Source organism: Eschrichtius robustus, chromosome 12, assembly GCF_028021215.1.
Source record: "Eschrichtius robustus isolate mEscRob2 chromosome 12, mEscRob2.pri, whole genome shotgun sequence".
NCBI classification, from domain to species: Eukaryota; Metazoa; Chordata; class Mammalia; order Artiodactyla; family Eschrichtiidae; genus Eschrichtius; species Eschrichtius robustus.
Genome location: NC_090835.1, coordinates 11,994,596 through 12,010,700, shown reverse-complemented (window position 1 = coordinate 12,010,700; position 16,105 = coordinate 11,994,596). Strand labels below are relative to the sequence as shown.

General features: G+C 38.5%; 1 protein-coding gene across 2 annotated transcripts in view; it reads right to left on the bottom strand.

The window, feature by feature from the left end:
• The window catches only part of SUMF1 (sulfatase modifying factor 1), a 109,396-nt gene that overhangs the window by 5,047 nt on the left and 88,244 nt on the right, over positions 1 to 16,105 (bottom strand). For both annotated transcript variants that reach the window (XM_068557935.1, XM_068557936.1), the window contains one exon: positions 5,283 to 5,342. In XM_068557935.1, coding sequence (XP_068414036.1) covers positions 5,283 to 5,342 — 60 coding nt within the window. The remainder of the gene's footprint in view (positions 1 to 5,282; positions 5,343 to 16,105) is intronic.

Sequence of the window (16,105 nt, the reverse complement as noted above, 5' to 3'; positions counted from 1 at the left end):
GAACTAAACCCTAAAAAGCAAGTCTCACTACAAGTTAGTGTCCTGAAAGGTCAGGACCATCACATGAGAAAACAGTCAATTCACATTATCATTCCACTGCAAATGCACTCATTCACTCAGCAAACATTTATTAATAAGTAGTTCATTTTAAATTCCAGTAATGGGCAACTAATGAAATATGTAATTAAAGAGGAAAATGGCCTGATTTCATATGTCCTCATTGCTCTTTCTTTTTTTTCCAACTCTACTTTTAGCACCAAAAATGGTTATTAATGATGTTAGGTCTTTGAGTGGTTGAAATATGGGTCATTTTATTAATTAAGAACAGAGGTAGTAGTGAGGACCTGTTTTAGCCCCACTTCATCAAAATGGCTAATTACTTTGTGAAACTGACCTCGATATCTGCACTAAGAATATGATCCTGGATTCAAGAACAATTCATTTAAGATAATGGCTTACCAGCCTTGGGGCTCTGAAGTCAAGTGGGACGGCAATATGGTTTTTATGAGAGGAAGACTTTTAGGGATAAAGAACAGTTTTAAGGTAATTGTAGCTCATTATGAACAAAATGATTATAGAAAAATGACACAGCAGAACTCAGGTCTCTCAATTTCCCATCCATTGCTCTCGCCACTGACACTTGGACAACTCCTTTTGCTAGTAATCTTGGTGTAAAATGGTGGGGTTGAGGGGGTAGGGGAGCTAGGATTTCATCAATGTTGTAGGTTGGGCTAAAGATCCCACAGAGATTAATCTAACAACTTCAAGAAAGACTAGTATTTCTTGAGTACTTACTATGTGAACTGTTCTAAGAACTTCACATGTATTAAGTGACTTAATCCTCTCAATAATCCTGAGGTACGTATTATAAGCATGTGCATCGTATACACAAGGAAAAAACTGAGGCACAGGTATGGTAATCGTGTGCCTTAGGTCACATGGTTTGTAACTGTGAATCCAGGATTACAGTCTTTTCAGTCCCATTCCAGAATCTGTGCTCTTAACACCATGTTGACTCATAGTTGTTCCTTCTGTGCCTCGTCTCCTTACTGAAGCTATACTTTGGATGGACTTTCAAAAAGTCAAAAATAATAATCAGAGCTTACTTTAGACATGCAAACTGGCCCTGGGCCACGATCAAAAGTAAGTCACCTTCTAAGCAAGGTGATTTTTTTTCAAAATGAATTACATTATTCTTTTCTCTTTTTATTTTCTTTCTTTTACTGATTTTCACCTGTGCCATAATAATCATTTCCAGGATTCTGCCTAACTAGTTAGCAGTTCATTAGTTGGTTTTTATTCAAAAGAGAAAATGGGGGAAAAAATCTTATTATAATAAAGATGATGATTAAGAATGATGGTGTTGGACTTCCCTGGTGGCGCAGTGGCTGAGAATCTGCCTGCCAGTGCAAGGGACACGGGTTCGAGCCCTGGTCTGGGAAGATCCCACATGCCGCGGAGCACCTAAGCCCGTGTGCCACAACTACTGGAGCCCACGTGCCTAGAGCCTGTACTCCGCAGCAAGAGAAGCCACGGCAATGAGAAGCCCCCGCAACGCAACTAAGAGTAGCCCCCGCTCCCCACAACTAGAGGAAGCCCGCGTGCAGCAACAAAGACCCAATGCAGCCAAAAAAAATAAATAAAATAAATAAATTTATTAAAAAAAAAAAAAGAATGATGGTGTTAGCAGCAACTAACTTACAGAGACTTTACCATGAGCTAGGCACTGTACCAAGTGCTTATTTACTTTGGTGCATTTATTCCTCATAAGAACCTTACAATAGGTGTAATTATGATGTACGTTTTACAAATGTGAAAACTGAGGCTTAGAAAGGTTAAGTAATTCGCCTAATGTTACAGGCAAAGACTAGCAAAGAACAGTTACAGAACTCCAACCCAGATCTAATTCTAGAGTCCACATCTTAATATACTTAGTGGCAGTTAAAACTGCCACTCTTAATCTAGTGTAAAGAATAAGCACTGAAAGTAATTCACAGCCAATACCGTGCTGTTTTCTTGACTACACCAAAATAACCAGACTGACGTTAAAAACCTACGTCATCTACAATTAACTTGACCAAAGATCCTAGAGCTGCCATTTCTCTCTGGAAAACCTTGTGGATCCCACTCAGTTTTGTCACTCTGCTATTCTCTTTTCTGGAATACTCTCTCCATCACTCTGAGCCTGACTAAATTAAAACTTATCCTTCAGGGTGACTAAGAAAAGTTAAAGATGTATAATATAAACTCTAAATCAGCCACAAAATTTTTAAAACAAAGAGTTATAGCTAATAAGCCAAAGGAGAGAAAATGAAGTGATAAAAAAACACTTAATCCAAAAAAAGTTAAGAAAAAAAAAAGCAAAAGGAAAAGAACAGATGAGACAAAGAGAAAAACAAATCTCAAGACAACAAATTTAAACCCAGCCATACCAACAATCACATTAAATGTAAATGGTCTAAACAGCAAGTGAAAAGGCAAAGTTTATGTCAATAAATTCATTAACTCAGATGAAATGGACAAATTCCTTGAAAGACACAAACTCCCAGAGCTTAATCAAGAACAAACAGATAATCTGCATAACCCTGCAGCTATTAACTAAATTAAATGTGTGGTTACAATTCTAGGCCCAAATGGTTTTCCTGGGGAAATTCTATCAGACATTTAAGGAAGAAAAATGCTAATTCAACATTAACTCTTGCCCAAAAAATTCAAGATGAGGGAATATTTCCCAACTCAATCTATGAAGCCAGCAATACACTGATACTAATACCAGACAAGAAAAAAAACAAAAAAAACAAAAAACAAGAGACCAATACCTATCACGAACATATTTTAGCAAACTGCATCCAAAATATATACAAAGGATAATACATCATAGCTAAGTGGATGTATTCCAGGAAGCCAAGGATGTTTTAACATTTGAAAACAGAAAATCAATGACTATAATTCACCATATTAACAGGCTGAAAAAGAAAAACCACATAAACATCTCAATAGCTGCAGAAAAAGCATCTGGCAAAATCCACATCCATTTCTGATAAAAAAAATTCTCAGAAATCTAGGACTAGAAGGAAACTTGCTCAAGCTGATAAAGGGCATCTTTGAACACACTATAGCTTATATCATAGCTAATTTTGAAAAGTCCAATGTTTTTCCCTTAAGATCAAAAATTAGGTAAGACTGTCTGTTCTTACCACTCCTATTCAACATATACTGGCGGTTCTAGCCAACACAATACAGCAAGAAAAAGTAATAAAAGATATCCAGATTAAAAAGGAAGAGGTAAAATTGTCTATACTCACAGATGGTATAACCACTTATGTAGAAAATACAACAGAATCTACAAAAACAACAGGGAGATCAACTCGATGCTTTGTGACGACCTGGAGGGGTGGGATAGGGAGGATGGGAGGGAGGCTCAAGAGGGAGGAGATATGGGGATATATGTATACTTAGAGCTGATTCACTTTGTTGTACAACAGAAACTAACACAACATTGTAAAGTAATTATACTCCAATAAAGATATATATATAAAAAAAAGAGTCTACAAAAACATCACTAATACAGATGAGTTTAACAAGGTTACAGGACACAAGATAAATATACAAAAACCAACTGTACCATGAAAATGTATTTATTAAAAATATATATTACGTTAAAAGATATTTTAAAAGAATAAACTAAGAAGCTTATAAAAATTTAAAACATTTAAAACAAGCAAGAAAAATGAAATGTTAAAGTAGACACATTCATATGCATGGCACTGGAATATTTTGGTGTTCATGCTTAAAATGTTTTTTTACAGGATTCATTTTCTCCACTTATCTGTGAGAAAAAAATCTTCTGGTCTTTAATTCTTACAGAGTAAATGGACTCCCAATTAGGAAAAGTGCCATATGTCAGACACATAACTGATGGTAATTAGGGTTTTGAGATGCTCTTGTGCAAAAAGAAAGTCACCTGTTTTTCATGAAAGTCTGGTTCCCCAGCAAGAGGATTCAGATACACCTGCAGCAACAGCTTGAATCAGAGGAAAAGAATCTGGGACTACAGACAGATGGGTATATGAACACCTAAAAGTACTGGGACAACATAGGGCAACGCTTTTAATTTAAAATTAAAATTAGAATTTTAAAGATAAATTTGTCCACATCTTGTTATAAAGGTAGGTGTAAAGCATAAAGTGAACTCAACTCTATGAACTGCCACCTAAATAACTACACTAAAAATTCTAAGAAATGCAGAAGACACACACCCCTACGAACTCACACATATACATAATTTAAATAGGTTCTCTTTAGGCCAGTGGCTCCCCAACTTTGATGTATGTTATGATCACCTTGAGAGCTTTAAAATCCTGATGCCCAAGTCACAATTCAGAAATATCAAGTCAGAATGAGGTGAGTGAGGAAATAGGCATCAATATATTTTATTGATCCCAGATGATTCTAATGTACAATAAAGTTTGAGAACCATTATTTTAAGGCAAAGTTTGACAATGTCTCCATTATCAAATTAATAACTTAATTTGGAGCCATTACAGTTTTAAGTCTCTAACTGCCTAGACTGACTGAATTACCATAGGAAGCTTCTTTTAATAACAATCTGCAAAATGCCATGTTTGCATAGAGATAGAAAGACAGAAATTGAAGTGCTAGAGATACTAAAAATATATGATTTAAAGAAAAAAAGGGAGAGAAGTGGTATTCGATTTCTGAACTCCTTAAAAAGGTTACTCATGAAACACTGAGTTACTTCTACTCGCCAAGAACAACCAACTCTGACACTGAAATTATAGCCCAAGGAGAAGAATCATTCTCTGAGAGAGATGTTTATTCCACAAAGCACACACTATATACCTAGGACACTTGGGATGTTTCCATTCCAGTATACCACAATCTACCCTCCATTTATAACTCTCAACTTAATCTCAACAGACAAGCCAGAAATTTACAGGAGTCTCAAATAAATTAAGGGTGTGCTTCCAGATTTACATGCTGGAAACCAGATATACAGCTCACCCTGATTCATGGGACAACAAAGGTCTCTCAAAGGGTCAAGATACAACAGATGGAATACGGTTGACAACAGATCATTTACAGCCTCTGCTTCTTGCACCACTTTTCCCCATGCCTGTGCACAAACTTTTTTTTTCTGGCGTTGATGGAGATAGGTATGTATTAGCAGAAGTGAAGGAGACATCTTGGGGCTAATGTTTACAATGGATCCATAAACCTGCTGTTAGAACACCAAAACAGAGTTTAGTGACTTGACTTACCTTATGGCACATGTAGGATCCACCTTTCTTCACCCGGTCTTTCCCAGAAGGGGGGCCTTTCTGTGGATGAAGAGAAGAGAACTCGTTAGTCCAGAAAGCACAGCTGTCCCTCCCACAGTCAGAGGGTCTATATTAATCCAACCAGCTCTCACATGGTTGCCTCAAGTCTCCACATGCATTTCTGCCCCTGGGTCTTGCACCTGCACCCATGCACCTTCCTGAATGCCCACCTTTCCAAATCCTACAGCTTCTGAGGTCCAGCTCAAGTTCCGACTCTTTGGTGAACTCTTTGTGACTACCTTAAGCAATCCAAACCCCTACAGTGTTTCCTACCTAGATGACTAATAAGCTGCTTCGCAGCACCTCTTACATCACCTTCTCACACTGATTGGCAAATTTATCCTGCATTATAACTGGCCAGCTCAACTAGACTGGCAAGCCTCTTTGAATTATGTTTTTAAAATCCTACTGTGCAACACCTAATAAACCCTTTGCTGACTGAATAAATGGATATGCTTTTTATCTTTAAAAAAATTTTAGGTCAGGTTTACTGAGGTATACTTTATATACAGTAAACTTTTATACTTTTAAAACTTTTAAATGCACACTTCTGATGAGTTTTGACAAGTGTATAGTCATGTAACCACCACCACAATCAAGATATAGAACATAGTTTATCTTTTTCAAAAAGATTTATACAGTGTTTATTATGAACCAAGTAGGGTTCTAAGTATTTTGAAAATATTAACTCATGTAATTTCTGTAACAACTTCTGAGATTAAGCAAGTGCCAAAACGAGGCAGCCTGGCTCCAGAGTTTAGAGACCAAGAGTATAGGAAATTGGGCAAGGCCTAAAAGAAGGCAAGAAGGAACAGTGGCGGGACTTTGCTGGTGGCTCAGTCGTTAAGAATCCGCCTGCCAATGCAGGGGACACGGGTTCGAGCCCTGGTCCGGGAAGATCACACATGCCGCGGAGCAACTAAGCCTGTGCACCACAGCTATTGAGCCTGAGCTCTAGAGCCCTTGAGCCACAACTACTGAGCCCATGCGCCGCAACTACTGAAGCCCGTGCGCTCTAGGGCCTGCGTGCTACAGCTACTGAGCCTGCATCCTGCAACTACTGAAACCTGTGTGCCTAGAGCCCGTGCTCTGCAACAAGAGAAGCCACCACAATGAGAAGCCCACGCACCGCAACAAAGAGTAGCCCCTGCTCACCGCAACTAGAGGAAGCCCGCACGCGGCAACGAAAACCCAACGCAGCCCCCCCACCCCCGCAAAAAAAAGAAGGAACAGTGGCTACCACTGCAATGAGAACTGGAGCCAGAAAAAGCCAGCCAAGAGGTAAGACTATTTCTTCTAGGGAGGGCTCTGAATAAATGTGCAATGGAAATGAACACCGTAAAGCTGCCAGGACAAAAGCCTCATCGTCAGGTAAGCCATGCAACGAGTATTTGAGAGTTACCAGTAAACTCCTACGAACCAGAGCCACGTCTGGGAAGTCTGAGGGGGATAAGGATTTTTTGCTTTTCCTTTGTTACGCAAGAAGTCAACTAATCATACAGCTGCCTGTTCTTTGCTTACTGAAAATAAGAGAAGGTTGAACAGAGCCTCCTATTTTAGTTTTCCTTTATCCTTGTCAAAGGCCCAGACGTCAGTGACAGAAGTTAAAAGAACCATGTTTTCTCCAAGCATGGCTAACACACTGACTCGCAAATGTCAACTTGTGGGCAGAAGTTCATGTTTTCTTCTAAGCCAGGTACTTAAAAACTGTCAAAGACCAAGCCACTGATTATTTTTCATTCCACTGCAAGGCCACAGTATTTCCATGGCCTTAAATGTTTTATGTTACATTAACAAACTTTTATTGATTACAAATGGGCAAGCTATAATTGAGAGGAGCTACATGTGAAAATAATGACTTCACAACACAGCATCCTTCCCAGGAGTATCTGGAATCTGACAGCCATTACAACAGAATCTGCTGGGTGAATTTATCATTCTGTGATAAAGCAGCATAATCACCAAGAATTCACTGAAGCAGAAGTGAAAGCACTTAAAGCTGTGCAGCTATCCCATAGAATGGCCGCTCTCTCCTACATTAAATTTCTTGCTTGGGGATTCTTGCATTACACTGCTTCAGGGGGTTCTCTGCATGCTGGGTTACAATGTAAAAAATGACAGTTTAAATGCTGATTAAAGTCTCTCACAGTATCTGCTATCATGCAAGATTAAATTCTTTTGTCAAGTTAGATCTAAGAACAACAAAAAGGAGCTGATTTGCCAACAGGAAGGAGAACAGAACGGTTCCCTTTCACCACCATCTCCAATGAAGGAAGTCTGCAATCAATGAAAATGACACTCATCAAAGTGACCCAAGCACTAATGAGAGTCATCCCAGGCTGATACGGCCACAGCAGTTAACACAGTCCTCTAGGTGGCTGCTCATCTGGTCCTTATAAATACAACTATTTTTGCCAGAAAACAACATGATGTAGGATCAGCTACATCTGTTTGAAATGCTTACCACTTTGCCAAAAAAAAAAAAAAAAAAAAAAAAACCAACCAGAAAAATTACTTGGAGTGTGTAGTGGGTTGAATAGTTTCCCCCCCCAAATTCATGTTCACTCAGAGCCTCAGAATGTGACCTTATTTGGAAATAGGAACTTTGCAGATTTGTAATTTCTGTATTAGTTAAGATGAGGTCATACTGGATTAGGGTGAGCCCTAAACCCAATGACTGGTGTCCTTATAACAGGAGGAGAGGACACAGAGAAGGCCATGTGAAGATGGACACAGAGACTGGAGTGATGCAGCTACAAGTCAAAGAATGCCAAGGATTCCGGGGAACTGCCAGAAACTAGGAAGAGACAAGGAAGGATTCTAGAAACTCTCAAGTGAGTATGGCCCAGCCAGGACCTTGGTCTCAGACTTCTAGCCTCCAGAACTAAAAGCATAAATTTCCGTTGTTTCAAGCCAGCAAGTTTGTGGTAATTTGTTATGGAAGCCCTAGGAAACTAGCATAAGGGGGAAATGTCTCCATTTCTTTTCATTAAAGAAAGGATCGATAAATCAAAATTAACGTCATCTCTCATGATCAAGTTTGTTACTGCAGGTTAAAACAACTTGAGAAGCTACCGACGGTAGTGTCTGAATACCTCTCCTCTCTGCCTGTATACTTGGCGAGAAGAGAGGCTGCCGGGCCGCACAACCTGCACCACCAGTACTCAAGAATCTAAGTAAAAATACACACTGAACACCGAGACGCTGATCAGAAACAGACAAGAACCCATGTGAATGTTGTCTCCAAAGGGACTACTACCCATAACTGCTCTACTCCCAGACAGCAAAATACGAACAGGTCTCTAATGCTTGGATGATTGCAAGGACAGCAAGAAAAAAAAACAAAACAAAAAAGCAGGTTTCCAAATGTTAGGCCCAATAATCTCAAAAGGCCAAGCAAGGTGCATCTCCAGTTCTCAGGACAAGAGCTGAAGGAGCAATGCTCCGAGTGCTAGTGCAGGGGAAGAGATCCTCATGTGAAACACCTTGCAAGGCATAAAAGTCCTTAGTGATGAAACAAATCCACAGTAGATGCCACAGAACCACTCACCAGCAAGACTGGCTTGCTGAATGAGGAGTAAGCCTGCAGGAAGAGGGCTGACCAATGTGCTGGGGGTGGCCAGGTCGTTCTTCACAGGAGCATAAACCACGACATTTTATGTAGTCAAGAGATACGCTTCCCTTTCCCTCCGTGTCATATGCAACACAACAAAAAGGACAGCAAAAGAGGGAACAGAGCGTCTGACAAATTTTCATCAGTCAGCAAAGAGACAAAAAGCACTTCTTTTAAACCATGTGTGATGAAATCCATAGTGTGGAATACTAAGCAGCTGTTAATAAAAATGAGGCATGTTAAAAAAATATGAAGCACTTCTGTATGAGTATATTGTACTGTCACTTTCACTTAGAAAATGACATGGAATCAAGCATTTATTCTGACTTTCTTACACGCTGTGTCCCAGTGGGGAGTTGATTACCTGCAGTGAGCATCTGGCCCTGGGGCACAGGAGGGTGCCTCACCCCACAGGCCGCTCCTCACGGGTCAGGCATGCACTCGTCCGTATGTGCTCATTTTCATTCACTTCAGTGTATGGTTTGACCCATGGATTATTTAGAAGTGTGTTCATTGTCCAAGTGTTGGAGATTTTCCTATTTTATTTCTGTTACTGATTTCTAGTTGGATTCCACTGCAGTTGGAGAACACACTCTGTATGACTTCAATTTTTCAAAATTTGTTGAGGTTTATTTGATGGTGCAGGATATGGTCTATCTTGGTATATGTTCCATGAGTACTTGAAAAAAATGGGTATTCTGCTGTTGTAGGGTAGAGTGTTCTATAAATGTCAATTAGATCCCATTGGTTGATGACATTGTTGAGTTCTTCTATATCCTTGCTGATTTTCTATATAATTGTACCATCAATTGTTGAAAGGAACATTACAGTCTCCACCTACAATTGCAGGTTAGTCTATTTCTCCTTTCAATTTTATTAGTTTTTGCTTCATATGTTTTACCTCTTTTCACTGGGGCATACATATTTAGTATTACTATGTCCTCTTGGTAGATTAACCATTTTATCGTTACACAATGTCCTTCTCTGACTCTGGTGATTTTCTTTGCTTTGAAGTCTACTTTATATGACATTAATACAGCCATTCTTGTTTTTTTCTGATTAATGTTTACCTAAAACATCTTTTCCCATCATTTTGTTTTCAACCTATTCATCATTATACTTGAAGTGAGTTTTTTGTAGACCGTATACAGTTAGGTTATGTTTTTTAATCCACTCTGCCAATGTCTTTTAATTGATGTATTTAGACCATTGAGCTTTTAATGAAATTATTGATATCTAAGCACTTAGACTGTCATTTTATTTTTTGGTTTTTGTCTGTTCTCTATTTTTTTTTGTTTTCTTTTTTCTGCCTTCCCGTGGGTTACCTGAACATTTTTTTAAAGAAATTCATTTTTATTTACCTATAATGCTTTATCACAGTTTTATATATATAAAAATACATATACAATATATTTATAAATATATAACAAATACATATTATATATTAATATATAACTATTAAATATATAAAATACATTTTATATTTTTAATAAAATATGTGGATATATTTTATATATAGTTATATATAAAATATTATATTTATATATATTTACATTTATATATATACATACATATAACTGTGATAAGATATGTCTACTGGTATTATTTTACCAATTCCAGTGAAGTATAGAAAACTTACCTCCCTTCACAACACTCTAGCATCCCCTGTTTATAACTGCATTAAAAACTTCCTCTAAATACACTGAGAAACACATCAACGTTACAGTTTCTGCTTCAACCATCAAACAAAACCTAAAAATCTCGAGAGAAGGACAGCCTACTGTATGCACCCGTATTTCTCCTTACTATGTTCCTTCTTCCATCCCGATGTTCAAAGTTTCTTTCTGTAATCATTTCCTTTCTGTTTAGTGAACTTCCTTTAGACATTCATTTAGGATAGGTCTGCTGGTGATAAATTCTCCAGTTTTCTTTCATTTGAAAATGTCTTGATTTCCTCCTATTCGTAAAAGACATTTCACTAGATAAAGGATTCTGGGTTGGCAGTTCTTTCAACACTTAAAAAATATCATGACCACAAGGAATACAGGGGAAAAGTATCATGCCATTTCTTCTGCCCTTTATTAGGGTCTCTGATGAGAAACCCACGGTCATTCACACTGGCCTTTCCCTTATAGATAAGGTATCAGTTTTCTCTGGCTGCTTTCAAGATTTTTCTCTGTCTCCTGTTTTCAAAAGTTTAATTATGATATGTCTTGGTATGGGTTTCTTTGGGATGATCCTATTTAAGGTTCACTTAGCCTCTTGACTACAGGTTTAATCTCCTCCCAAATTTGGGAAGTTTTCAGCCACTATTTCTTTGAGTACTCTTTCAGCCCCATGCTCTTTCCCCTCTCCTCTGAGACTCCCACGACACAAATGACCACCTAGAGGGGTGGGATAGGGAGTGTGGGAGGGAGACGCAAGAGGGAGGAGATTTGGGGATATATGTATATGTATAGCTGATTCACTTTGTTATAAAGCAGAAACTAACACACCATTGTAAAGCAATTATACTCCAATAAAGATGTTAAAAAAATTTTTAAAATTTAAAAAATAAAATAAGAAAAAAAATGTTAGATGATCTTTTTACAGTCACAAAGGTCCCTGAGGCGTCATTCATTCATTCATTCATTTTCTATTTTCTCTCCATCATTCAGATTGAATAATTTGTTTCTGTTTTTTTTCACCCTCTGATTTTTTTTCCCCCTCTGTCCCTTCTATTATGCTGCTGAACCAATTCACAAAGCTTTATTTTGGTTATTCTATTTTTCAGTTCTAAAATTTGCCCTTAGTTCCCATTTATACTTTCTATTTCTTTTCTGAAGTTTTTTATTCTCTTTTTTCATTGTTTCAAGCATGTTCATAATTGCTCACTTAAGTATTTTTATCATGGCTGCTTTAAAATCTTTAGCTAAATGGGTAATTCTAACATCTCTGTCATTAGTGTTAGCTGTCGATTGTCTTTTTTTCATCTCGTTTGGTGTCTCCCTGGTTCTTGATATGACAAGTCATTATTCACTTGAAACCTGGATAATGTTTATATGTTACAAGACTCTGGCTCTTATTTAAATATTCTGTTCCCCTGGCTTTCTTTGACGCCACATTGGCAGGGGAAGGGAGGGAGCCATCTCGTTACTGCCAGGTGGAAGCAGAAGTCTGGGTTCCCCACTCAGCCTCCACTGACACCTCATGAGGGATGCTCATTACTGGAGAAGGTGAGAGTTTCGGCTCCCCAAACGGTAGCCACTTACACCATGGGGAGGGGTGGCCTCATTACTGCCAGGCAACTATGAAAGGCCTGGCACCCCACCTGGCCTTCTCTGACACCACCCTGGCAGAGGTATTATGTCACCTCAATACAGCCTCATGAGGGTGCAAGTATAGGCTCCCCACCCTGGCCTTTGCAGGCGTGAGAAAACACAGTTTTTTTCTGTCATGCTTAGATGGAGTAGGGTGGTTTACTGACTAGAAGTTTTCAGTATTGCTAGACTGTCCATTTCCTATATTTCCCCTTTGGCTAGAGAGAGCAGGCTTTTCTTGGGACTTTTTTGGTTTACATTCCCTGGCATTTGCTGGCTTCTTCAGCTCCAAGTCTGGGATATCTGAGGCAAAAAGAAAATCCATGGAACTCACCACCCTGTCATTCCTAGGGTCCCAAGGTCTGCAGCTACTCTGCCTTCTTTCCGCTCTTCAGGGACTTCTTATGTTCCTTTTCTAGGTAGTGTCTGGAGTTTTAATTGTATTTAGTGGGAAGAAGAGGGAAATGTATGTCTACTTCATTTTCCCAGAACCAAGTCAGACCTCCTTCACATTCATTTTTAAAGGATAGTTTTGCTCGATATAGAAGTCTTAGTTGATAGTTGTTTTTTTCCAGCCCTTTGACTGTATCACTCCACCATTTTCTGACTTCCACTGTTTCTGATGAGAAAGCAGTCATTAATCACATTATTGTCCTGTATGTGATAAAGTGCTTTTCTCTTGCTGTTTTCAAGATCTTCTCTTTGTCTTTCAGCACTGTGACTATGACATGTCTAGGTATATTTCTCATTTGTGTTTATCCTAGTTGAAGTTCATTGAATTTCTTGGAACTGTAAATAATTTTCATCGAGTTTGGTAAGTATTTAGATCATTTCTGCAAAAATGTTTTGTCCCTTTCTCTCTCCCCTCTGCATCTGGGACTCCTATTACACATGTGTTGAAATTATGTTGAAATGTCTGATACTGTCACACAGGTCTCTGTTGATCTGTCTCCAATTTTTTTTCCTCTCTGTTCTTTGGTTTGGAAATTTTCTCTTGATTTACCTTCAAGTTCCCTGATTCTGCCATCCTACCATTTCTAATCTGTTATCAAGTTCATCTAGGGAACTCTTCATTTCGGTTATTATAATTTCAACTCTAGAAATTTCACTTGGTTCTTCTTTTATCATTTCCATTTGTCTGTTGTGATTCTGTATTTGTTGATGCACATCGTATTTTTTATCAATTCTTTGAATATATTTTCCCTTAATCCTTTAAACATAATAGCTGCTTTTAAGTCTTTGTCAAGTCCAGTATCTGTGCTTACTCAGTTTCTATTTAACTAATCTTTTTCCTTGGTATTGGTCACAGTTTCCTGTTTGCATGTTTATTGCTTTTTAGGTGAAAAGTAGACATTTAGATTATTTATACACACACACATACACATATAAAATCCCCTCACTGGAATGATGTGGGGATTAAAAGAGAGAATGCATAGAAAGCACTGAGCAAATAATAAACAATAAACGTGCAGTCATTATTGTTTATTATTACACATGATTAGTTCACGACTAACTCAGACTTCCCAAAGGTGCCCATAAACCAAGTGGCATGTAACTTCCAAAATTCCAAAACCACAGTGATAACTTGACCCATTTTTTCTAAGGCCAAAACCCCCAAAAGGGGTCTAAGTTCTAATAAAATAGCTGACCTGTTACTAACACTGCAGAAGGAAGACAGACTATTGTATAGTACAATGAAATTCACATAGCTGGTCGCGGCATGCAGAGGCTGTTACCACAGCATCCGACTTAGCAAAACGTTAACATTTTTAACGGTAAAACCCAAACAAAAATATTCTGGGGGCCAGAGAAAGAGTGGAGTGAACTTCTCCTCAAGAAACTTTTAAAAGTCTGAAAATATCATTTGACTTTGCGCTACTTTCTCTTTCCCTTGCCTGGTACAACCGATACCGCAAACACCTGAGGAGAAAACTGAGATTCACTATTTTCAATTTGACAACGGCAGCTAGCCTTTATTTTAATAACATTTGTGAGAAGACCCAGAAATCTCGTGAATACCTTAAAGTGTTTTAAATATTGTTTTCATCTGCATATTACATACCGCATAAGACCAACAAATAACAACAAGAGTAACTCTGAAGAAGCAACAGACACCCAGTAAAGGATCAAATTGGGGAAGGTCAGACCTATTTCTCACTGAGTCTTCCTCCATTTCACTACACCCTACCCATCTGCTCAAGCCAGAATCCTGAGGAGCAATTCTCAATTCCTCCCTCCTCCCACCCCGACATCCAGCTGGTCTGATGAGCTCTACCTCCAAGGCAGATGGCTAATGGGTGGCAGCTATCATCTCCATTGTAACCACCCTGGCTCCAAACCACCACTTCTCCCCTGGACTACTACAATAGCCATCTAAGACGTCCGTCTTGCAGCTTCCAAAATGGTACCTAGTAGGAGGAGCACAATAATATTTGTAGAATGAATAAAAGACTATGCCATTGTGAAAGAAGCTAAACAAAAAAAAAAAAAAAAGTACACGCTGTATGAGTCCATTTATCTAAAACTCTAAAAAATACAAACTAATTTACTATGACACAAAGCAGATCAGTAATTGCTCACGTATGAGAGGTAGAGAAGGCAAAATGGAGGGATTACTAAGGGGCACAAGGAAATTTTGGGGTGTTGGATACGTTCACTATCTAGACTATGGTGGTTTCATGGATATGTGTGTGTATATATATTTATTTTTTGATCAGTATATATATTTATATATATAATTATGTATATATACATATACAAACTGATCAAACTGTACACTTTAGAAATGTACAATTTATGCCAATTATATCACAATAAAGCTATTTTTAATGAAAGTAAACAAATTTTTTAAATGATGGTATTTTAAATAAAACATGAGGAGTGGGATTGGCTTCAAATAATCCAGGAGACAAGGGGAGCAGGGATGAGTGGACGGAAATATACATGAAACAAGATTAGCCATGAGTTGATAATTATTAAGTCTGGGTACTAAGGACGTGGGGGTTTAATATACTATTCTCTCAACTTCTGCATGTTTGAAATTTTCTATAATAAAAACAAGTTTTTAGTTAAATGAGAGAAAATCATAAACCAGATTAAGCTCAAAGAAGAAAAAACTTCCAGAGCCCCAAAATGCTAGGAGTCAAAGGTTTCCTTAGAAGTTTATGTATAGGGGGTTTGGAGTTTAAAAGGACAGATTTCATTCTCCACTCTCTGACCCTGAGAAGCGTGCATCTTCCCTTGAGAGCTAAGTCATCCTCGCCCTGACTGGCTAAAAGCTGTGCTCTCTGCACACTTGACTTCTAGTCAAGCCTTCAAGCTATCTTATCACCCGGGCTCCCACAGGCATGGTTCTGGCAGCCTGAACTTCAGGATTAAACAAAAATGATCTTGCTGCCCATTTGAAGCACTTCATGCATGCTAAAACAGTGCCCTTGTTAACTCACCAGGTACTATAGCAATAGGCAGCTCAGAAACACACAAACAGGAGCAGCCTTTTCAATCTTTTCCTTCAAGCCTCTGCTCATGTTGTCTCCTAAAACGGATCTCTTTTCAATCACCTCAACCATTTTTAAAGAAAGGAACTGTGCCCACATTTGCTTAGAGCATGCTAATACCTCTTCTCTCATTTGATCCTCACAATAACCTTGGGAAGCAGGAAGTATCATGATCCCCATTTTAGGGATGAGGAATAGTGAAACTCAGAGAGACAGAAAAAATGGAGAGCCCCAGGTCACACAGCTAGCAAGTGACAAGGCCAGGAGTCAAGGTCCCTCCCACCTCTGTGCCTGTCTAGCTCAAATCTCTTTCAGGCTAGCTGCACCTCAGACCAACTCACTTTGTTTACCTGA